Source organism: Rhincodon typus, chromosome 2 (assembly GCF_021869965.1).
Source record: "Rhincodon typus isolate 14 chromosome 2, sRhiTyp1.1, whole genome shotgun sequence".
Taxonomy (NCBI): Eukaryota; Metazoa; Chordata; class Chondrichthyes; order Orectolobiformes; family Rhincodontidae; genus Rhincodon; species Rhincodon typus.
The window spans coordinates 42,958,151-42,981,214 of NC_063333.1; the positions used below are offsets into that span (position 1 = coordinate 42,958,151).

The 23,064-nt window shown below is 39.2% G+C and overlaps 1 protein-coding gene across 5 annotated transcripts in view; it reads left to right on the forward strand.

Moving 5' to 3' along the window:
• trdmt1 (tRNA aspartic acid methyltransferase 1) overlaps nucleotides 1–23,064 on the forward strand; it is a 67,221-nt gene that overhangs the window by 40,677 nt on the left and 3,480 nt on the right. For 3 of the 5 annotated variants that reach the window (XM_048611094.1, XM_048611071.1, XM_020529552.2), the window contains exons 5-10: nucleotides 1,934–1,999; nucleotides 7,957–8,026; nucleotides 11,584–11,667; nucleotides 12,514–12,878; nucleotides 15,768–15,825; nucleotides 17,261–17,390. In XM_048611094.1, coding sequence (XP_048467051.1) covers nucleotides 1,934–1,999; nucleotides 7,957–8,026; nucleotides 11,584–11,667; nucleotides 12,514–12,878; nucleotides 15,768–15,825; nucleotides 17,261–17,390 — 773 coding nt within the window. Of the gene's footprint in view, nucleotides 1–1,787; nucleotides 1,830–1,933; nucleotides 2,000–7,956; nucleotides 8,027–11,583; nucleotides 11,668–12,513; nucleotides 12,879–15,767; nucleotides 15,826–17,260; nucleotides 17,391–18,064; nucleotides 18,177–23,064 lie in introns of those variants that run through there. The other 2 variants (XR_007264616.1, XM_048611086.1) reach the window with 2 other exon arrangements.

The following is a 23,064-nucleotide window of genomic DNA, read 5'->3' on the forward strand; positions in this document are numbered from 1 at the left end:
GATTGCCCTCTGACAAAGCCATGTTGACTATTCCTGATCAAGTGTTGCCTCTCCAAGTGCAGATAGATACTTGCCTTCAGAATTTTTTCTAATCATCTCCCTACCACTGACATGGGACTTCCTCGTCTGTAGATCTCAGGGCTATCTCTACAATCCTTCTTAAATATTGGAACCACAATATCTGTTTTCCAGTCCTCTTCACCTTGCCTCCCACAGCAGCCTGGGCCACAATTCATCCAGACCTGGAGATTTGTCCATCTTTATGCCTGTCAGCATCTCCAATGCCTTGTCCTTCCCTTTGACAATTTGTTCAAGCACCTCGCAGTCTCTCCCCCTAGGTTCTATACCTTCATCTTGCGTACCTGCTAAAAGCCTCTATTTTGCTTCTCATCATATCCTTAATATCTCTGGTCATCCATGGTTCTCTGGACTTATTACTACTTCTGATCACACTAGAGGGAACATGTTGGACTTGTACCCTCCCCATTTCCCTTTTGAATGTCTCCTACTGCTTTTCTATAGATTTCCCCACTATTAGATATTCCCAGTCTACCTTGGCCAGATCCTGCCTTATATTCCTAAGACCCACTCTTCCCCAATCCAAAATATTTCTTTTTTACAACTTGTTTATTTCTTTTTCCATAATAAGTTTAAATTGTACCATGTTGTGATCGCTATTACTAAAGTACTCCCTCACCACCATCTCAGACATCTGTCTTGCTTCATTCCCCTGAATTAGGTCCAGAACAGCTCCATTGCTTGTTGGGCCCTCTACATATTGGCCTAAAAAGTTCTCTTGTACACATTTCAAGAAATCCACTCCATCCAAACTCGTGATACTGTGTCTATCCCAGTTAATGTTGGGAAAGTTGAAATCATTGACTATAATTACCCTTCTGTTATTCTTGCATACCTCCTTGAATTGTGCACAAGTTTGCTCTTTAATTTCACGCTGACTGTCTGCAGTATATAACAAACAGTGAGCAATGTGACTGCCCCTTTTTTTTAACTCTTAAGCTCTACTGACAAAGCTTCATTTGATGCCCCTCCAAGATATCATCTCTGTGTACTACAGTAACTGTCTCCTTAACTAATAATGCAATGCCACCGCCTCCTCTTACCACCACCCCCCCGCCCCCCCTCCCCCCCCCACCTCCCCCGTCTCGCTAGAAGATTCTATATCCTGGAATGTTGAATTGCCAATCTTGCCCCTCCCTCACTAAAATCTGTGATGGCTACTATATCATAATTCCATGTGTCAATCATTGCCCTTATCTCAAAATTGCTTCTTACATTTCTGAAGTCCACTGGCATAACCATTCCTCCTAAGTCAAAATGTCTAGTCTAGTTTATGAAAATCACTGTCAAAATAAGCTTTACAGGAAATGAATGTGAAACAAATATAAAGTTTTCCTGATTTTTTGGTAGTTGTCTGAGCTCTTAAAAATGGCTGTGCGTTTCTGAGAGGGTCATACAGTTGATTGGTTGAAAAAGAACCAAAGCAAAAAAATGCTGGAGAAATTCAGCAACTCTAGCAGCATTTGTGGAGAAAGGAAAATAATTAATGTCTCGAGTCCAGTATGATTCTTCTGCAGAACTTCTTGAGAAGAAGAGATATGTTGGACTCAAAAAATTAGCTGTTTCTGTCTCCATAAATGCTGCCAGAACTGCTGAGTTTTCCTTGCATTTTCTGTTTTTATTTCAGATTTTCAGTATCCACTGCATTTTTGCTTTTATTTGAAGAAAAGATGTAAATTTTTGTTTTCTCATTTCTTAGCAAGATATAATCGTACAGAAGAAATGATACAGTCGGACTCTTTTGTACAAAGGTTTATATAATAATTTGCTCTAAAATTTGTATTTTTACATTATGGAAATGAAAGCCAAAATATAATTTCAAAAGTTATGTCGATTTTTGTGTTTATCTTCCCAGGCTTTCCAAAGCCCCTAAATATATTCTTCTAGAAAACGTCAAAGGATTTGAATCATCTGTTGCTAGGTATGAAAGCCAAAATATAATTTGTTGCATGAAACAGGCTGCTTAACTTCATACTGTAAGATTTTTCAGACAGTAATGATGCGAAGAGATTGCATGGTGTTGATTTTACATCTCGTGTGTATTTATGATATATTCTGGATTAAAAACCTATTCTAGATTAAAGTCATATCACAGGGTATAGATCACTAGCCACTTGATGCCCAATTATAAGTGTATCTAAAAGAATGCTCCAGAATGATGTACTGCAATGATGCAAAGTATTTAATACTAAAGTACGACAATGAGTTATATTATTTTATGCAACAGAAATGTTGTATTTATTGGTAATAATTGTTTTGATGCATTTTGCTGATGAGTAAACATAGGCTCCTTAGAAAATGAATCTGGGGAGATGGTTTTGGGAAACAAGAAAATGGCAGAGGAGTTAAACCTATTTTATATCAGCCTTTACACTGAAAGATACTGTGAACATTCCTTTAATACTCAAGAATACGAGGGAAGAACTCAGTACCATCACCATCAATAGTGTTATTCAAATTAATGGGGCTAAATGCAATAAGTCCCCTGGCTCTGATGGCTTGCATCCTAGGATCCTAAAAGAGTAGCGACAGAGATCTTAAATGCATTGGTTGTAATTTCCGAAAAATCAATGGATTCTGGAGAAGTACCAGAGGATTGGAAAGCTGTTAATGGGACACCCTATTCAAAAAGGGAGGGAGGCAAAAAGTGGATAACTGTAGGCTGATTAGCCTAACATCTATTGTTAGAAAAGTATTGGAATCAATTAACAAGAAAGTAATAGCAGAACATGTGGAAAATCATAATCTAAGCTAGCAGAGTCACCATGGCTCATGAAAGGGAAATTGTGTCTGACTATTTTATTAGAGTTTTTCGAAGAAGTCTCGACCAGAGTGGATAGAGGGGAACCACTAGATGTGTTGTATTTGGACTTCCAGAAAGTGTTTGACAAAGTATCTCACAAAAGGTTAAATCATAAGATAAGAGACCACAGTGTTGGAGGTAGTATATTGGCATAGATAAAGAGTTGGCTAATGGGCTGGAACCTGAGAGTGGTGATGAGGGACTTTTTTTTTCAGGTTGGTTACTCGTGACCAGTGGAGTTCCACAGAGATTAGTGCTGGAACCACAGCTGTTTACAATATATATTAATGACTTGGAGGAACAAAGTGAATGGACTGTACCCAAATTTGTAGATGACATAAAAATTGGTGGAAAGGCAGGTGCGCAAAGGAAACAAAGTTTACAGAGAGATATTAATCAGTTAAGAAAGTGGGCAAAAACTTGGTAAACGGAGTATAATGTGGGAAAATGTGAAGTATTACATTTTGGAAGGGAGAACAAAAGAACAGAATATGGTTTAAATGGAGAAAAATTTCAGAAAGCTGCAACACAAAGGGACTCAGGGTACTTGAGTGTATTTACCGTGGAAAAAGACATACAAGTTAGGCAAGTGAGGGAAATAAATATTGATGTCTTGAAAACAGTCCTCATTACAGAAGAGGAGGTGCTGCAGGTCTTAAAAAGTACAAAGGTAGATAAATCTCTGGGAGCGGGAGAGTTGACCCTGATGAAGGATTCCCACTGAAACGTCGACACTCCTGCTCCCCTGATGCTGCCTGACCTGTTGTGTTCCTCCAGCTCCACACTGACTCTGACTCCAGCATCTGCAGTTCTTGCTATCTCCGATAAATCTCTGGGACCTGCTGAAGTTGATGTTCTGGAGTTCAACCAGTTATCAACACCTCCCCATAAGACCCAGGGTGGGGGTGGGTTGTGCTGCTGTGACTTGTGTAGGTTAGCACCAATATCTAAGTGGAGTGAAAAGATGAGTTATGACCTTTTGTGTGTGCCCCCTTCATGAAGAAGCTGCTGTTTACATCTAGCATTCTGTTTTGTCTTTATTTGGACCTTTTAAATCAATGTGGCTAGTTAGTTCGTGGATTGATAAAATAATTGACTTAACAACGTACTTTGCAGCTCAAAAGAGGGCTGGTGTTAGGTTTGGTTTAAAAAAGTACTCAGTGAGTGGAATTTCCATTGTATTGCATGAAATGTTGGTTTCTGCCTCTCACACCCATTAATATTACTCATTGACTTCAATGTGAAGTGAAGTCGCAGCAAAAATTCAAAGCAGTGTTACACCCTGCATCTGTCAGTTTCCTGGTGAGAGGGCTAGAAAGAAAGACTTGCATTTATATAGTGCCTTTGCAACCAAATGATGTCCCAAAATGTTTTACAGGAAGGAATTAGCTTTGAAGTGCGGTTGCTGTTGTTTGGGTTGTCCCAGTCCGTCTGTTCTTCAATAGCCAAGGAGATGCTAATTTATCACCTGTTCCATTTTAAAAAACAAAAGCCTGGGAACTATAGGCTGGTGAGTCTGAAGTCAGTAGTGGGTAAACTGTTGGAGGAAATTCTGAGAGACAGAATTAACATACACTTGGAGAGGCAAGATCTAATTAGGGATAGTCAACATGACTCAACATGTGGGAAATCGTGGTCTCATAAACCAAAATGCACATATTTCTATATCCTTGATGTGTGCAATTGTCACTGAACCAGTAATAGCCATCATTGGGCTTACAATTTCCCATAGACTCTATGAATTTTTACACTGGATGTTGCAATTATTAGAAACAAAATTAACACAATACCATCTACAGGAGAATAACTTAGCAGCCTCAGGAATGCCACCAGGGCTAATGACCATCACTGGGCTGCACCTAGAGGAGGAGGGTGCATTGATGGACCCATTCCTTTATATAAAGTAAGTGAGATCAAGGGGCACTTGGGCTAGGCAGTAGATGGAAGCCTAAGTGATGGGCTGTGGCTTAGGAAGAATCATTGAGGTAGGTAGTCTATTTATTTACAGTATGGAATGCTTAGGCACATTAGAAACTACATATATTAATATATAAGATCCTGCTTTTTGCAGACAGCAAGAACATGTACACATATCGTGCCTGGTTCAACGTAACACGTAATGGCTGTTTCCTGGCTCATTTCTCGGGGGAATGCTTGACAAATCGGAGGCAACCTGCCTGGTTTAAATTTAAACAAATTTTGCACTTAACTGTAATCATCTAATCAGTGCATTCTTCATGGCAATGCCTCTGGCATTGAGAGGCCACTTGCCAACCAATCAGTGCGGTCTTTTTCATACAAAAATGTTTTGTTTCTCTTTACATTATTATTTCTTATGAATTGCCCTGATGAATGCAAGACAAAAAGCAGCAACAAAATGTGTCTTCTACCAAAACTCTAGTTTCTTGATTCATGTCACTGGAAGTTACTGTGACAATGCTGTTGGCACAAAAACTAGGCTATAATGTTTAAACAAACATAGAAACTGTTTCTGATTATAAATTTTGCTTCTGATATTGATTCAATTAGGTTTAACTCCTGTCACACGGAACTATTCCCTAAAATCTGTAAATAATTGGATGAACTGAATCGAGAATCAGGTTTGACATTGTGGTTTCACATTAAGAACTAGTTTCAGATCCAGCCCAAACATAGGCAAATCGCTTCTCTGATTGCTGAATGTCGTGGCCCAAAATGAAATCAGTTTGGCATAAATCAAATAAATGCAGCAGGGTTGCTATACAAGTGACAGTTTTTGTGATGGAGTTTTGATTCCATTAATAGGAATAAATGTGCACAGCACCTCCTTCCCAAACTGCAGAATTTAAAGAGTACATGGAAGAGAAGTCACATTTCTCCTTGAGAGGTACTGGAATGCACTGGGGAGAAGATTTATTTCTACATGGGTGCAGTGGAATAGAGTGGATGACCACCCTCCTGTTCATTCTTTTGACTTTTCTGCCTTCAAGTATCTTAAATCCTTCCTGCCTCAGCTAAGTGTATTTGCAAGCTCCCTCTGAACAGAGAATTTACTGTGACAAACCAATAAATGCATTTAGTTGTCCAGCCCTTGCACTTTCTCACTCATTGCAGTAACGAGGTGTCTTTGTCTTATAAGTCCCCAATTGTCCTCCTCACCTCCCTTTTCTTTGCCCCTTTGTTCCTCCCTTCTGTCCTCCTCCTCTATCTCAACTCACTTCTCATCCACTGTCAATTTCATGCTTTCATCTTGCCCCTATCACTCAGTTCTCCACTAGATTAGATTTAGATTTATTATCACATGTTTAGATTTATTATCACATAACATCGATTTAAATTTTTCTCAGTTTCAACCCTGTGACTCTACTTATACATAATACTATTCTTGAGTGTGACTCCTCTTGCCTTGGGGATTCAACTAGTTATTAGTTATTAATATAACTATAAGCTCGCGATATGATTTCTTGTCCTAGCACAGATGAAATGCAGGACTGACTGCATGAGAGTTGAAGAACACAAAGTGCATATTCTTGGTATAATCTCCAAACTGACTTCAAAAGTGCTGAAACTGAGAGCATTTTATTTGTAGTTTTAAAAAAATTATGTGATATGTCAATACTGTACTGGTTTGGGAATGCAGTGATAATTGTGTAACTGGAGCAAATAGTGTTAGGAGTGGAAATATTTTGTCATTGAGGCAGGTGAACAGCGTTTGGTTAGCATCCTTCTGCATTTCCGGTGATTTATCTATAGATTATAAAAGGTGACGGAGCACATAATCAGCGTTAAACTGAATTTATACAATAGTGTGCCCGTGTTTTATTTGATAAAAGACAGAGTTTTTGGCCACAAATCTACCACATCTGGTGTGGGTCCAAAGTTTATATGTTTCTAAAATGTATTTACAATACTTTTCAGATTAGGCAGAGTCCAAACACAGTGCAGTGTCTTTGTGCATAGTTCAATGAAAATGTGTGCATCAGTACAAAAGATATATAGCATAATATTTATCCAATTCCTCATTTTTCCATCCTGTGCTTAAGAAAAAAGGGATTGTTTTGTATCATTAGGGAAAAACCGACAGCTCCTTTTAAACTTTGGCAATTCGGTGTGATTTCTCCATCCCTTGCCCTCCCCTTCCAGAGATCTTGTCAATTCACCTCTCTGTGATAAAACCTCAGTTCTGGTTCCTTTTCCTAGAAACATATAATTTATAAGTTTTATTTTCCAACAAGAAGCATTTTAATTGTCAGTGCATCTTGTGACTGTTGGATTGCTTTCTCAGTAGTTGCTTAAATTGGCTTTAATAACGGTGCATTTTTAATAATAGTCAATTTCTTTTATTCTAAGTTTTCCCTTTATTTTAAAATGTGGGCCTTGCTTTCTTGGTGCGTATTTCTATTGGATATATTGGCTTTTGGAGTTTCCTGTTCCCAATTTTTTTCTCCAGATTTTACTGTACAGTTTGTTGCCAGTTACTATCAGCAGCTGGTTTCCATCGATGCTCTGGATGCTGCAGGCTAAAAGTAAACAAAAATCAATGTGACCCATCTGGACTCTTCCATGGCTGGACTGTTCTTAACTCTGTAATACGCTTGGTGCTAGTGCTGGCAAAGTTGAAAAGTATTCATCTTACATCTTGGTGAAAAAGTCACTAAAAGATACATGATCTTAAAAATATTAAGTCATAAAAGTTTGAATGTAGACTGTGCACAATAAAATGATTTTTGTCTTATGAAGAATCTGCAAGCATTTCAGTTCTTGGTACATTAATAGCAGAGAAGATTAAAATAAAGAGTACAAAAAGTATTTAATCAGTTTTTAATGTACTAGGAATGGTCTATCAAATTTGATTTCTCCTCTATCCATCTTTTTGTTTCGTAAATCATTAAAGACTCATAGCTGGAATATATTCTACAGCTGTTGATTACTGTTGAAAATACATGTCTAGCTTTTCAATTTTAACTAGTTTTGTGTTTTTTTTAAATAAATTCAAGAGTTGCAGTTAGTTGGATTCTTAGGTGTGTTTTAAAGCTTTAACTGTAATTGAAATATATAACAAATATGATAAGTATTTTCAATGTGTTTCTGAACAGAGATAAATTAATACAAGCACTGGAGAGCTGCAGATATATTTACCAGGAATTCCTTCTATCACCAATCTTGGTATGTAGACAAGCCAATTAATTGGATGGAATTTGATCCTTTATTTAAAAATTCACTTCAACAGTTAAAAAATGCTTTCTATTTTCTTTTCCAAGATGACATTCTGATGTAAGCAAAAGAAGTATTTCCGGATTGCCAGATCAGTTTGGTTGCCTCAATAAGTGCGATTTATAGAAATACCTGTTTTTTGGCATGAGCTTGTGCTTCCACTGAAGCAGCTCACCCTCTAGGAGAGCACGTGGGAGATTTGAGCATGCGGGTAGCACCTGATTTTCTAACAGTATGGAAATACTTGATAAATTGTTTGTGCTCACAGGGTTCCAATTCAGATTATATACTAAGTTATAACACCTTGGCTTTATCTTTACTTAAATTGAACGCCTTCTTCATTTGCAATATTATATATCATGCGATGGCCTCCAGGGCATTGGAGCACCCTGTCATATTTCCTAGTTATCACTATAAAGTAATTAAATGTACAATGAGACTGCCTTTTTATAACCACTTTTCTTTAAGATAAAAACTAATAAACCCATTTTCATCTCAGGCAAATTTAAGTGTGGAAATATGTGTCCAGTGTTGAAAATTTTAAAACAAAATTGCCAGTTGTTTGCCCAATTTGTATTACTAGCTTGACAAAATATTTACAAATATATTTCAGTACAAATTCCGATAAGTCAGAAAATATTAAAGTAACCTGCATCATGTTTCTTGCTGATATTTACTGCTTTTGATTGGAGAATTGCTGACGGAAGCCTGCCTCAACTATTTGTTATTGTAGAAAGAAGAGTGTCACTTAAAATTCTATAACTTAGTTATTTTACTAAGCTGCATTTTATAAACATGAAATAAACAATGAAATGTCTATTACGCTATGCTCATGATAATTTTGTGGGAAAGTTTGCAGTCTGCCATACTCAACAGAGTTCCTTCGTAAGTTTTCAAGGCAAATGCTGAAATTGTTGCAAATATTCATAATATTCACATAGGAACTGTTACTAAATATATCAGGCCTGGCAACTGACCACCATATGATAAACATTCCTAAACAAATTATTCTCTAGTAGATAGCAAAGGTTTTGCGATAAAAGTATTTAAAGGGCTAGTCAAACCAGACAAATTAGCAGTGTTTGTGCCTTCTAAGTCTACTCGCTAACTCTTTGTGATTGTTCCACAACTGAATTTTGATTTACTGATCTTTTACTATTGTTGAATTTCTCTGAAAATCATTTTATTGCAATCATGAATAGTCTGGTCAATCTGCCTGTGGACAAGTCAAACAATTTAGAAGACGGGGGAAGGCAGGGGCAGCTTAGAGAAGAGGGAAGAGGAGGGCGTTGAGCAGGAGATCATATTCTCAATGTGTCTTTGGGGAAATGTCCTCTGGACTTCTCCAATGCTAGCACACCCTTGCTTCAAGACGGGGCCCAAAACTGCTCTCAATATTCCAAATGTGATGTGACAAGTGCCTTATACAGCCTCAGCAGTATATCTCTGCTCTTGTATTCTAACCATCTTGAAATGGGGAGGTGATGGCCTAGTGGTATCATCGCTGGACTGTTAATCCAGAGACCCAGACAGTGTCCTGGTGACCTGGGTTCGAATCCCACCATGGCAGATGGTGGAATTTGAATTCAATAAATATCTGGAGTTAAGAGTCTAGTGACGACCGTGAATCCATTGCTGATTGTCAGGAAAAACCCATCTGGCTCACTGATCCCCTTCAGGGAAGGAAGCTGCCATCCTTACATGGTCTGGCCAACATGTGACTCCAGACCCACAGCAATGTGGTTGACTCTTAACTGCCTTCTGGGCAATTAAATGCTGCCTAGCCAGCGATGCCCTCATCCCATGAATGAATAAAGGAAAAAAAATGAATGCTCGCACTGCAGCTTCCTTCCTAATCGCCAAATGAACCTGCAAATTAACATTAAGAGAATCCTAAACTAGGACTCCTAAGTGTCTCTCCCCATTTAGAAAATAGTCTGTATCTCAATTCTTCCTACCAAAGTGTGAAGGTGCTGGTGTTGGAATGGGATGGACAAAGTCATAAGTTGCACAACACCAAGTTATAGTCCAATAGGATTATTTGAAATCACAAGATTTCGGAGTGCTGCTGCTTTGTCAGGTGAAGTGGAGGGAAGTGCACAGGCACAATATATAGACAGAGATAAAGTTAATTCAAGGTGATTAAGAATGTCAACAGATAGGTTGAGGAGTGACACGGTGGCTCGGTGGTTAGCACTGCTGCCTCACAGCGCTAGGGACCTGGGTTTGATTCCACCCTCGGGCGACTGTCTGTGTGGAGTTTGCACATTCTCCCCATGTCTGCATGGGTTTCCTGTGGTGCTCCGATTTCCTCCCACAGTCCAAAGCTATGCAGGCTAGGTGTTTTGGCCATGCTAAATTGCCCGTAGTGTTCAGATGTGTAGATTAGGTGGATGGGTCTGGGTAGGATGCTCTGAGGGTCGATGTGGATTTGTTGGGCCGAAGGGCCTGTTTCAACACTGTATGGCTTCTATGATGATCAATGATGATAAGTACAAATAGTGTAAGTGTGTGTCGATAAGTTGAATAGCAAGTCTTTGCAGGTGATCAAAAATGTCAAATGATGTGAGTAAAGTGTCAACAGCTGAATAACAAGTGAAGGGATCACCAATAAACCAATAAGTTAAGATGGAGAGATAATTATAAATAATCAAAAATAAGGTCACGCTAAAGATAAACCAAATGGCTGGATACCTACTCATGTTATTCCAGCCATTTGGTTTGTTAGCAGGAAGGTTGTTTCCCCCAATGGGAGATTCAAGGAGCAGAGGGCATGATCTCGAGGGTCACATATTTAAGACAGGAATGAGGAGGAATTTCTTCTCTCGAAGGGTTGTGAATACTTTACCACAAAGAGTTATTGAGTTTGGGTCATTGAGTATATTCAAGGTTGTTATAGATTTTAATAAGTTAAGGAATAAAGATTATGGGGTAAATGCAGGAAAATGGATTTGAGGATTATCAGATCAGCCACGATCCCATTGAATAGCAGAGCACATTCAGTGGTCTGAATGGCGAACCTGTAACTACCACCTTCATGCCAGATCATGACTACAAGTTTCCAGACAACTGTATTTTTGAAACATGATTTTTTAAATTCATTTATGGAATGTGAACATCTCTTGGTTAGCTACTATTCATTTGTTCGTTCCTAATTGCCCTGGAGGAGATGGTGCTGAACTACCTTCTTGAATTGCTCGGTCCTTGGGGGCTCGAGGTAGTAACAGTGACGTTATGAGTGACTTTTAGGATTTTCACCCAGCAACAGTGAAAGGGAAGTGATATATTTTAATTTTTTATAATATTGTTAATAACTGATGAAATATATTTTTTGTTTATTTTACTCTGTTCAAAAATATTTTCTTGATGCTACTTTGTTGCTGATGTGCAAACCATCAGAATTTATGTTTCTTTACACTTGATTTGATCATTTTTCATTTTGCTTATGATGCATCTGATTCCATATTCCTTTTGAATTTTATTAATGCTAACAAGTATTTTAACTTTAGTTGGGCATCCCAAACTCGAGACTGCGATATTTTCTTCTTGCAAAGCTCCAACCTGACGCTTTCTGCTTCCAAACTTCTTATCAGGTGGGTTTTGATATAGTTGTAACGTGAGTACATGATAAACAACATCAGAAAAATATCAGGTTTATTGCATTCTGTTTCAGGGAATTAGTTTTCAGTCATTTTACTGAAGAGGTAGCAATGAAATGATGGAGTAAAATGTGTCTTTTGAGTTGCAAATTTCAATATCTTGTGAAATTTCTCATTGTTTCAGTCTGACCTTTCCATATAATCTACAACCAGAGATTTATCTATCATTTTGAGTAACGTAATTGACACAGTAAAATCAGCTTTTGCTGGGCGCCCAATTATTTTACCATGAATTGGAATTTTTCTAAACTTGAGTCTCCCTTAAAGATATTACCAAAAATATGAAGAATATTTGGTTATCTAATGTGGTGGACTGCTTATTTGTTGAATGCACTTCATTTGTAAAGTTCCTGTGACCTAACCTTTGTTTCGCTCAGTGTAATGTGTCGATGCTTTTGATTACCATGATGTTTGATATCTCAGTCCAGTGCTGTTTTCTCTGGGCAAAAAAAGTAAGGACGTAACCTGGAGGAAACTTATACAGGGAAGATTGGGAAAGTTCACAGGAACAATCAGAGTTTCTTCAAGTATTGGTACAAGCTAATATTCATCATTTAAATTTGTAGAGGTTGAACTTCTTTGAAATCATTCATTGAGGCACACTGCAAATATGAACTTCAATAAAAAATGACTTCAAGTACATACTTAGTTCATTTCAAATCTATTTCTTGATAAAGTCTTTAATATTTTATGCTTTTGAATCATTCAAGAATGTTTAGAATTTTATGTTACAAGTAATTCTATCTGGTGTGATCTTCAGATTTTTATCTGTAATTTCAGATAATAGAATGTTTCCCAGATCATGAAGTTGCAGATTCAAGATTCACAGATGGTCATTCTAGATTTGATCAGATAGTATCCACAGGTGATAACAAAAAGGAACACAACAACTCGGGATATTGTGCCGAGAATGACAAAAGTGAAACAACTATGACTCGACTTTACAAATTAGAGACGCCAGAACACCTGAAAAAGAAGCAAATCCAGAACAATAATTTGTCAATCCAAATGATCCAAGAATTCTTGGAGGAGGAATTGAAGGATCCAAGGCCATACTTCATACCCCCAAAGACCTTACTGCGTTATGCTTTGATACTAGACATAGTTGGACAGTCTTGTAGAAGATCAGTGTGTTTCACTAAAGGGTAGGTCTCTTTCATTCCATTTAGAAACTGCTTTTTAGTCTTTCAAATTGAGTATTTAGTCAGAAAATAATCAAGCAAAATGGCTGAGTGATATCTTTGAATTATATGTCTCTCACTTGGTCTGATGTGATTTAAGCCCATGTAGATCATATTACCATAGTTTAAATTCATGCCCAAAACCTTTTTACTTCTTGTGGATCAGAATGTTAACTTCATTCAACCTTGATAAAATATTAATGCTAACATCATGCAAATTTCAATTGTTACCATTAGCATGGCAGTATTGTATCAACTTGTTAGAAAAAGAACAAAGAACAGGCGCAAGTCCTTCGGATAACCAAGCCTGCGTCAATTTGTAATCCTTATTTAGACCTGCTACTTATTTCCCGTACATGGTTTCTATCCCCCTGTGCGCCTCCCGTTTATGCATCTATCAAGATAGGCCTTGAACGTTGCTAATGTGCCTGCTTCCACCACCACAGGCAGTGCATTCCAGGCACCCATCACCCTCTGTGTGAAAAGAATTTTCCTGTACTTCTCCCTAAACTTCTCACCTTGACTCTGTGCCATCTTGTAGTTGTCCTTTCCATCCTGGGAAAAAGCCTCCGACAATCCACCCTATCTATGCCCCTCATAATTTTGAAGACCTCAATTAGGCTGCCCCCTCAGCCTCTGTCTTTCCAGTGAAAGCAGTCCAAGTTTATCCAACTTCTCCTCATACCTGAGACCCTCCAGACCAGGCAACATCCTGGTAGACGTTCTCTGCACCTCTCCAAAGCATCCACATCCTCCTGGTAGTGTGGTGACCAGAATTGCACCCAGAATTCCAAATATGGGCCTACTAAAATTTTGTCCAGTTGTCACATCATTTGCCAACTGTTATACTAGATGCCCCAGCCGATGAAGTTAAGCATGCTGTATGCCTTCTTGACCACCTAATCCAAGTGTGTTGCCATTCTCAGGGATCTGTGGACCGATTATACCCATATCTCTCTGAATGTCAATACTCCTTAGGATTCTGCCATTTATTGTATATTTCGCACCTGAATTTGATCTTCCAAAATGCATTACCTCGCATTTGTCTGGATTAAACTCCCATCTGTCATTTCTGTGCCCAAATCTGCAATCTATCTATATCCCGCTGTATCCTTTGACAGTCCTCTTCACTATCTGCAGCCCCACCAATTTGGTGTCATCTGCAAATTTACTAATCAGGCCACCTACATTTTCCTCCAAATCATTTATATATGTATTACAAACAAAATAAAACCCAATAGTAATCCCTATGGAAAACCACTAGTTACTGATTTCCATTGTGAAAAACACCCTTCAACTGCCACTATCTGTCTTCTGTGACTAATCTAGTTCTGTATCCATTGAGGTTGCACACCCCATATCCCATGAGACTCTGCCTTTTGTACCAACCTGCCATGAGGTACCTTATCAAATGCCTTACAAAAGTCCATGTAGAGAATATCCACTGCCCTTCCCTCATCAATCATTCTTGTCACCTCCTCAGAAAACTCAATCAAGTTGGTGAGATGTGATCTTCCTTGCACAAAGCATGCTGCCTATCACTAATAAGTCCATTTGCTTCCAAATGTGATTAAACCCTGTCTCTCAGAATCAGCTCCAACAGGCTTCCCATCACTGACATCAGGCTCACTTGGATTATCTCTGTTTCCCTTCTTAAACAAAGGTACAACATTGGCCATTCTCTAGTCCTACTCCTTTACTCAGGTGTTGTTATCTTGAAGTTCATTTGTAGTGCTCTTTGTGCACACCAATTATTGCTAAGATGCCTCTCAACTTTCAAGAGAGAGAAAGGAAATAGTTTTGTAATCTCTCACTCCTGTCAACTGGGAAGACAGTATTGTCATTCTTGATTAATGCGTTTCTCAACAATAAATAATTTAGAGTGCTAAAATCAGGACATTATTCTAGAGCATAAACAAAACTAAATTTCTAAAAATAACTTCACTTGATTTCTCATCAATTTTTTGAATGTCCTCTGATGTTTCAACCATCAAAGGACTTTCTGCCAGTTACTGAATCATCCTTTTAAAGCTTTTGGGAATTGCCTCACTTCACCTGATGAAGGAGCACTGATCCAAAAGCTTGTGATTTCAAATAAACCTGTTGGACTAGAACCTGGTGTTGTGTGACTTCTGACTTTATCCACCCCAGTCTAACACCGGCACCTCCACATCGTGGGAATTGCCTAGCTATTTTCTTTTGTTGAAATGCTCAAAAGGCCAGAATTAGATGAATGAAGAATTCACAGGGGGCTTTTAGGGTTGGAAGTAGACATTAGAGATGAGGAATGATAGGGCTGTGAAGAAATTTAAACATAAGGAAGAGAATTTAAAATCTGACCAGGATAGGTCAATGAAACCAGGTGATGAGTGAACGGGACTTGGTGCTGAAATGGACAGCAGAGTTTTACCTGAGCTCATATACATGGGTGGTGGAAGATGGGACACCAACAAGATCATTCTTTCTTTCTGAACATTTTTTAAGATCATATTTGTTCAGAGACATTAATTTTAACTCATGATTCTCTAATGCCACAGTGATGCTCAGGAATGACTTACATTAAAGTTGCTTAATACTTTCTTTAAATTAGCAAACTGACTTGTATTGTGACCACTGACTACTACTCTGTCATGGATGATGAGTATGAATTTGTGGGTTACAAGTAGAACAATCGGTTTGGTTGAATTTTGGAATTGCCCTGATTGATTTTTTTGTTTAGAAAATGTACTTATGCATGATTATGCTTTATCACAAACAACAGCAATTGCATTTTTGTTTTAAACATTCAAACACTAACTTTTTGGAAGTTTACTTTTAGTTGCAATAATTAATCAATGCTGTTTTATAATACAGATATGGCCATTATGCTGAAGGTACTGGTTCAGTGTTGAAGACTGCACCAGATGTTCAGGTATGCTATTGCTAACCATAGGAGCATGTAGATGACTTTTTTTAAAACCACAAAATAAACCTGTGAGTTGCTAGATTTTGGACAGCGTGACTGTTGAAATGCTTGATGGTAATTAATTTGGTAGAATAAAATGTCAACAGATTCCAAACGATTTTGAGTTAATTGATTTATTTACTCACCAATCCTTTCAGAAATTCTTCAAATAATTAGAATTAGAATAAGTGCAGTGAAAAGTTTACATAGTCGCCATTTACGGCATCTTCTTAGGTACATAGATACATAGGGACAGAATTTTAGGAATAAACTAGAAAAATAAAGAAATAAAAGGTTCGGAATTCAGTAGTCCTTCAAGCAGACTGCGTCAGGCCTCGATTCCAGAATTATGCCAGGCCTTGCCTCCAGTCTGCGTCAGCCTTAACCTGGGGCTGCCTGTTCTTACTACTGCTGCAGATGCTGGGGGACCTCACTGTCTGCCACGTTGGGCCTGTTCACCCCACAATGGCTCGACTCCAATGCACTGGGCTGACTCTCCTCCGCACTGCACAAACTCGTTTACCACAAAGGGTAAGTAGATTATGGTGTGAAAAAAGTGAAATAATGGAACTGTGTGCACGATACCACTAAACTAAACCTTTGGACTTAAGAGTGCTAAGATGGTTTCATGTACAATGGATCTTAATTAAAATGGGATGCCACAATTTGGACTACAGGTGACTGAGCAAATTGACAGTGTGAAAGGTATTGTTGTGCATTTGGCCCAAAGGCTAGATGTTAAATATCAGAAATGGGCAGTGCGTTACCAATACCCAAGTGCCTAGAATGATTTTCTTATGTCAAGATTTGTTGCAATTGTAACTAGATAACCGTACTGTAGTGGTAAATCTGAATTAATCTGAACAAATTCAAGAATATTGCCACATTTTATTTATTTCGCAGCCATTCTTGCCCTCAATGTATCTTTTTCATGGATATCAAACAAAATTCAAAAATATTGTGACATGTCTTTTTTTAAAATATCTCTGACCACAATAATCCATGTTTGCACACGAAAACTACCAGCTGTAGATCAAATGGTTTTCTTTGAATCCAGACTTCTCTAACACTTCCATAAAACTAGCATATGGGTCGGGAAGTGTCTTAACCCATGCTTGATCTGGAGCCAGTGTCCAATCTGATACCAGAGATAAGAAAGGAGCCTGAAGTTAAGAATCCAAGTGGTATTTAACCTTCCTGCCTATCTACACTATCTTCGAGTGCAGCAATTCACTCAAAGTCCACTTGTTGAATTCATACTTCTGTATTAAAATATACTTGGGTAATGTTTGTTGTCAATTTTCATTTGTTGCTTTCAGGGTTGTAATCTATTAATTAACTCTTGATTTGAACAAACTGATTTGTTTTTCAATATTTAATTATTTCCTTTCACTTTTAACAGCTTTCTGAAGTCTTCCAGTCATTTCAGACACTGTCAGAGGATGAAAAGTTGTCTCGGCTATCAAAACTAAAACTGCGATATTTCACTCCGAGGGAAATAGCAAATCTTCATGGATTTCCTCCAGAATTCAGTACGTACACAATTATGTGTTCCTGGGCTTTGTTGATTTGTGAAATAGAAGCTCCTCCTTCACTTTTCTGCTTAATTTTTAATGTAGCTAAGCACATTGCACACTTTAGAATGACAGCAGTTATGGTGGATGGATGATTTGCTTCCTGTCTTGCTATTGCAGCAACAGAATTAGTGTTAGAATTAGAATTAGAATTGAGCACAAAACAGTGATTGAAGATTGTGACTTTCTTCAACCTTTCTATGGGAAAACACCTGGTCTCCAATTGTTTCCTCACTAAAGTGGAATTATTATGATCTGGCACTCGTACCGGGAAAGAGAAAATTATCCCATGGCGACTTCAGAGGCTGGTACTTGGATCCCATGGAATTGCATATTAGGACAGTAGACAAAGTTTTAAAATAATAGTGAAGGGGAAAGAGGGTGATGCTGATGAGATTGGGAGATGGTGGAATTCAGAAAAGAACAAATTCAAAATTAGAACAGGAAATTTTAAGGTACTAGAGTTTATCAGCATTTTTGATTTTAAAAATGACCAGCGTGGATCATAAAATAACAAATTAAATTAAAATAGTGAATGTAACAAAAGCACAATTGAAGCAAATGAATTTGATGTAGTAGTGATCAGAGAAATGTGTTTGCAAAATGCCTAATGTTAGTATCTATTATTCCAGGATATCTTTAAAAGAAGATGGCAAAATGGAAAAGGAGCTGGGGTGGCCCTGATAATGCAAGATAAGATTAAGCGAGTAAAGGAGAAATAATCTTGGCTCAGAAAATCAAAAGGTAGAATTATTTTGAAAGGAACTAAGAAGTAGCAGTTTTTTGGGCCCTGAGCATTCATTGCAGTTTAGAGTAGATTATAAATTAGCAAGTTAGAGGTGTATGCAATAAATGTGATATACCAAACGTAGGGGGAATTTACCTTTCATATGGACTGGGCAAACCAAATTTGCAGCAGGGTTGTATGATGGAGTGAACACAAGGTAGTTTTTTAAAATAATATGTTGAGGAACTAACTGTTTTGGATCAAGTATTGTGGAAATAGAATAGTTGAAGCGTCGATAAAGGGCCATCTAGAGAAAGGTGACTATAACGTGAAGAATTTTGTATTGAGTTTGAAAGGAGATTTCATTAAGTTTGAAGCTAAAGTCTTAAATCTAAATAAAGCAAAATAGAAAGGGTTCAAAGGGTGAGTTAACTAAGGTAGAATTGGGTAAATATATTAAACAGTATGACAGAAGGCAAGCTAGTATTTAAAGAACTAATACATAATTTGCAACAAATTATACATTGACATTTTTTGTTATTCGTTTATGGGATGTGGGCGTTGCTGGCTGGTCAGCACTTGAGAAGATGGTGGTGAGCTGCCTTCTTGAACCACTGCAGTTCACTTTGATAATGAACTCAAAACAACAGGAAAAGTGGTCCAACCATGGCTAACAAGTGAAATTAAAGATTATATTATTCAAGGAAGGAAGTTTAAACAGTTGCCAAAAAAAGATTTCTAAGACAGAGGATTGGGAGCATTTTAGAATTCAGGAAAGGAGGGCTCAGAAGTTGACAAGGTAAAACAAAATAGTATTTGCGAGTAGGAGTCCCCTGTGTCTATTCCTCTCTCAGCAAATGTATTGTTTTGGATACTGTTGGAGGGGATGGCCTCTTGGGGAAATGCAGAAGCAGCAGCCAGATTACTGACGTCATGATTGACTCTGTTGTACAGCAGGGAGGGTCAAAGTGTAGGCGAGCGGTAGTAATAAGGGACCCTATATTCAGGGGCATGGGCATTTCTGTGGTCAAAACCATGACGCCAGGATAATGGTTTGCTTCCTGGGTGCCAGGGTCAGGATTGTCTCTGCGCGGATACAGGACATTCTGAAAAGGGAAGGTGAATAACCAGAGGCTGTGGTCCAACATAGGCAGGAAGAGAGATGAAGTCTTGCAAAGGGAATTTAGGGAGTTAGATTGAAAGTTGAAAGCAGGATGTCTAGGGTTGTAATCTCAGGATTACTCACTGTGCTATTGCTAGTGAGGCCAGAAGTATGAAGATAATACAGTTGAATACGTGACTAAATAGCTGGTGTAGGAGAGAGTGCTTCAGATATCTGGATCACTGAGATCTCTTCCAGGGCAGGAGGGACCTGTACAAGAAGACAGGAGTGCACCTAAGATGGAGGTGCAGGGAGGTTTGCTAATGCCACTAAGGAAGGTTTAAATTAGAATGGCGGGGGTGGGAACCAGAGCAATAGGTCAGCATGTGGTGTGATTGAGGAGAACGTGGAGGTTAAATCGAATAAAAAGAACAAGCAGGGCCAGGTTAATGAACGTGGTGGGGCTGGCATTTGTTTTAATGCAAGGAGTATAACAGATAATGGCAGATGAGCTTAGAGTCTGGATTAGTACATGAATCTACGATATTTTAGCCACTACAGAAAAATGTTTGAGTGAAGGGCAGAATAGACAACTTAACATTCCAGGATTTAGATGTTTCAGGCATGATGGAGAGGAATGTAAAATGGGTAGGGTAGTCGCATTACTGATCGAGGAGAATGTTACAGATGCACTGAGAGAGGATACAATCCAGCAAAGCCAAATGGACAGCACTCAAGATTAAAAAAGGTACAATCACAATGATGGGTCTCCAGCAGGGGATAGAGAGGAATATATGTATAAGCAGGTCATGGAAAGATGTAAAAACAACAGGGTTGTTGTAATAGGTGATTTTTAACTTCCCTCGTATTGACTGAGACTCCTTAACACCAGGGGCTTAGATGGGGCAGAATTTGTTAGGTGCATCCAGGAGGGTTTTTTGAACGAATATGTAGATAGTTCAACTAGGGAAGGGGCCATAATAGACCTTGCATGAAGGAACAAGTCTGGCCAGATGATCAAAGTTTCAGTGGAGGAGTATTTTGAGAACAGTGCTCATAATTTCCTAAATTTTAAGATAGCTATGGATAAGGATAAGACTGGTCCTTAGGTGAGATTGCTAAATTTGGGCCATTTTATCAGAGTTCAGAATCCGCATGTTCCTATGAGGATGTAAGATAAGGATGGCAAGATTTGGAGAAGAATGGCCTTATTAGGATAGTCAGCATCGCCTAAGCAAGGGAGATCTTACCTCACAAACTTGATTGAGGTTTTTGAGAAAGTCACAGATGACTGATTAGGGTAGGGCAGTGGATGTTGTCTAGTTGGACTTTACTAAAGCATTTGACAAGTCCCTCATGGCAGGCTAGTCCAAAAGATGAAATCATATGAGATCAGGGTGAGTTGGTAAGTTGGTAAATTGGTTTGGCTAGAGAAGTCAAAGAATAGTTGTGCAGGGATGTTTTTCTGACTGGAGTTCTGTGACCAGTGGTGTTCAGCAAGGATCAATACTGAGACCTCTGTTGTTTGTAATATATACAAAAGATTTAGATGAAAATCAGGTGGTCTGACTAGTAAGTTTGCAGATGACACAAAATTTAGTGGAGTTGTGGATAGTGCGAAAGGTTGTCAAAGGATGCTGCAGGATATAGATCAGTTGATAAGTTAGGTAGAGAAATAGCAGATGGCGTTTAATCCAGATAAGTGTAAGATAAGAGGAAAGTATACAGTAAATAGCAGGATCCTTAGGAGCATTGATATTCAGAGGGATCTTGGGGTGCAAATCCATAGGTTCCTGAATGTGGCAACACAAGTGAATAAGTTTGTAAAGAAGGTATATGGCATGCTTGCCTTCAGCAGTGAGGATATTGAGTATAACAGTTGGCAAGTCATGTTGCAGCTGTATAAAACTTGTTAAGCCATATTTAGAGTATTATGTGCAGTTCTGCTTGCCACACTACAGGAAAGAAGTGGAGGCTTTGGAAAGGATGCAAAAAGGTTTACAAGAATGTTGCAGAGACAGTAGGAACTGCCAATGCTGGAGAATCTGAGACAACAAGGTGTAGAGCTGGATGAACACAGCAGACCAAGCAGCATCAGAAGAGCAGGAAAGCTGATGTTTCGGGTCTAGATCCTTCTTCAGAAATGGGGGATGGGAGGGGATTCTGAAATAAATAGGGAGAAAGGGGGAGGTGGATAGAAGATGGATAAAAGAGAAGATAGGTGGAGAGGAGAGAGACAGGTCAAGGAGGCGGGGTTGGAGCCAGTAAAGGTGAGTGTAGATGGGGAGTTTGGGAGGGGATAGGTCGGTCCAGGAAGGACGGACAGGTCAAGGAGGCTGGATGAGGCTAGTAGGTTGGAGATGGGGGTGAGGCTTGAGGTGGGAGGAGTCGATAGGTGGGACGACAGGTTAGGGAGGCGGGTATGAGCTGGGCTGGTTTTGGGATGCGATTGGGGGAGGGGAGATTTTGAAGCTTGTGAAGTCCACATTGATACCATTGGGCTGCAGGGTTCCCAAGCGAATAGCACCTCCCAGTCGCGAACCATTTCACCTCCCCCTCCCACTCCTTTGACGACATGTCCATCCTGGGCCTCCTGCAGTGCCACAATGATGCCACCTGAAGGTTGCAGGAACAGCGTCTCATATTTCACTTGGGAACCCTGCAGCCCAATGGTATCAATGTGGACTTCACAAGCTTCAAAATCTCCCCTCCCCCGACCGCATCCCACAACCAGCCCAGCTCGTACCCACCTCCCTAACCTGTCGTCCCACCTATCCACTCCTCCCACCTCAAGCCTCACCCCCATCTCCTACCTACTAGCCTCATCCCACCTCCTTGACCTGTCCGTCCTCCCTGGACTGACCTATCTCCTCCCTAACTCCCCACCTACACTCACCTTTACTGGCTCCATCCCCGCCTCCTTGACCTGTCTGTCTCCTCTCCCCCTATCTTTTCCTTTATCCATCTTCTTTCCGCCTCCCCCTTTCTCCCTATTTATTTCAGAATCCCCTTCCCCTTGCCCATTCTGAAGAAGGGTCTAGACCCGAAACGTCAGCTTTCCTGCTCCTGTGATGCTGCTTGGCCTGCTGTGTTCATCCAGCTCTACACCTTGTTGTCTTACAAGAATGTTACCTGGTTGGAGTGTATTAACTATAAGGAGAGGTTGGACAAACTTGAACTGTTTTCCTGAGAGCTTCAGAAGCTGCAGGGTATAAAATTATGAGAGGTGTGGATAGGATAGATAATTAGAGTCTTTTTCCCAAGGGTGAATTGTTAAATGATGGGGAGCATTGGTTTAAGGTGAGAAGGGGGAAAGTTTAATGGAGATGTGCAAGGCAAGCTTTTTACACAGAGGGTGGTATGTACCTGGAACGTGCTGTCACAGAAGGTGGTAGAAGCAGGTACGATACCAACATTTAAGAGGCATTTAGATAGCCACACGAAAAGGCAGGGAATAGAGGGATATGGACTGTGTGTAAACAGATGGGATTGGTTTAGAATGACATCATGGTCAGCATGGACATGCTGGCCCTAAGGGCTTGTTCCTCTGCTGCACTGTTCTATGTTCTTTAGTAGACTAGCAAGTGGCATAAAAATAAGCTATCCCTGTAGTTATGTAAATGAGAAGAGATTAATTAAGATAAATTTGGGCCCATTAGATACAGAGTCAAATTAAATTATCATGGTGAGTTGTTAATATTGGCTATTCTTTGCAGATAAGTTTTGTCTCACATGAGTCTAAAAATGGCTGATGAGGCTGATTCAGGATTTGCAGTGATAATAAGTCCCCTCAACTTGGCAGC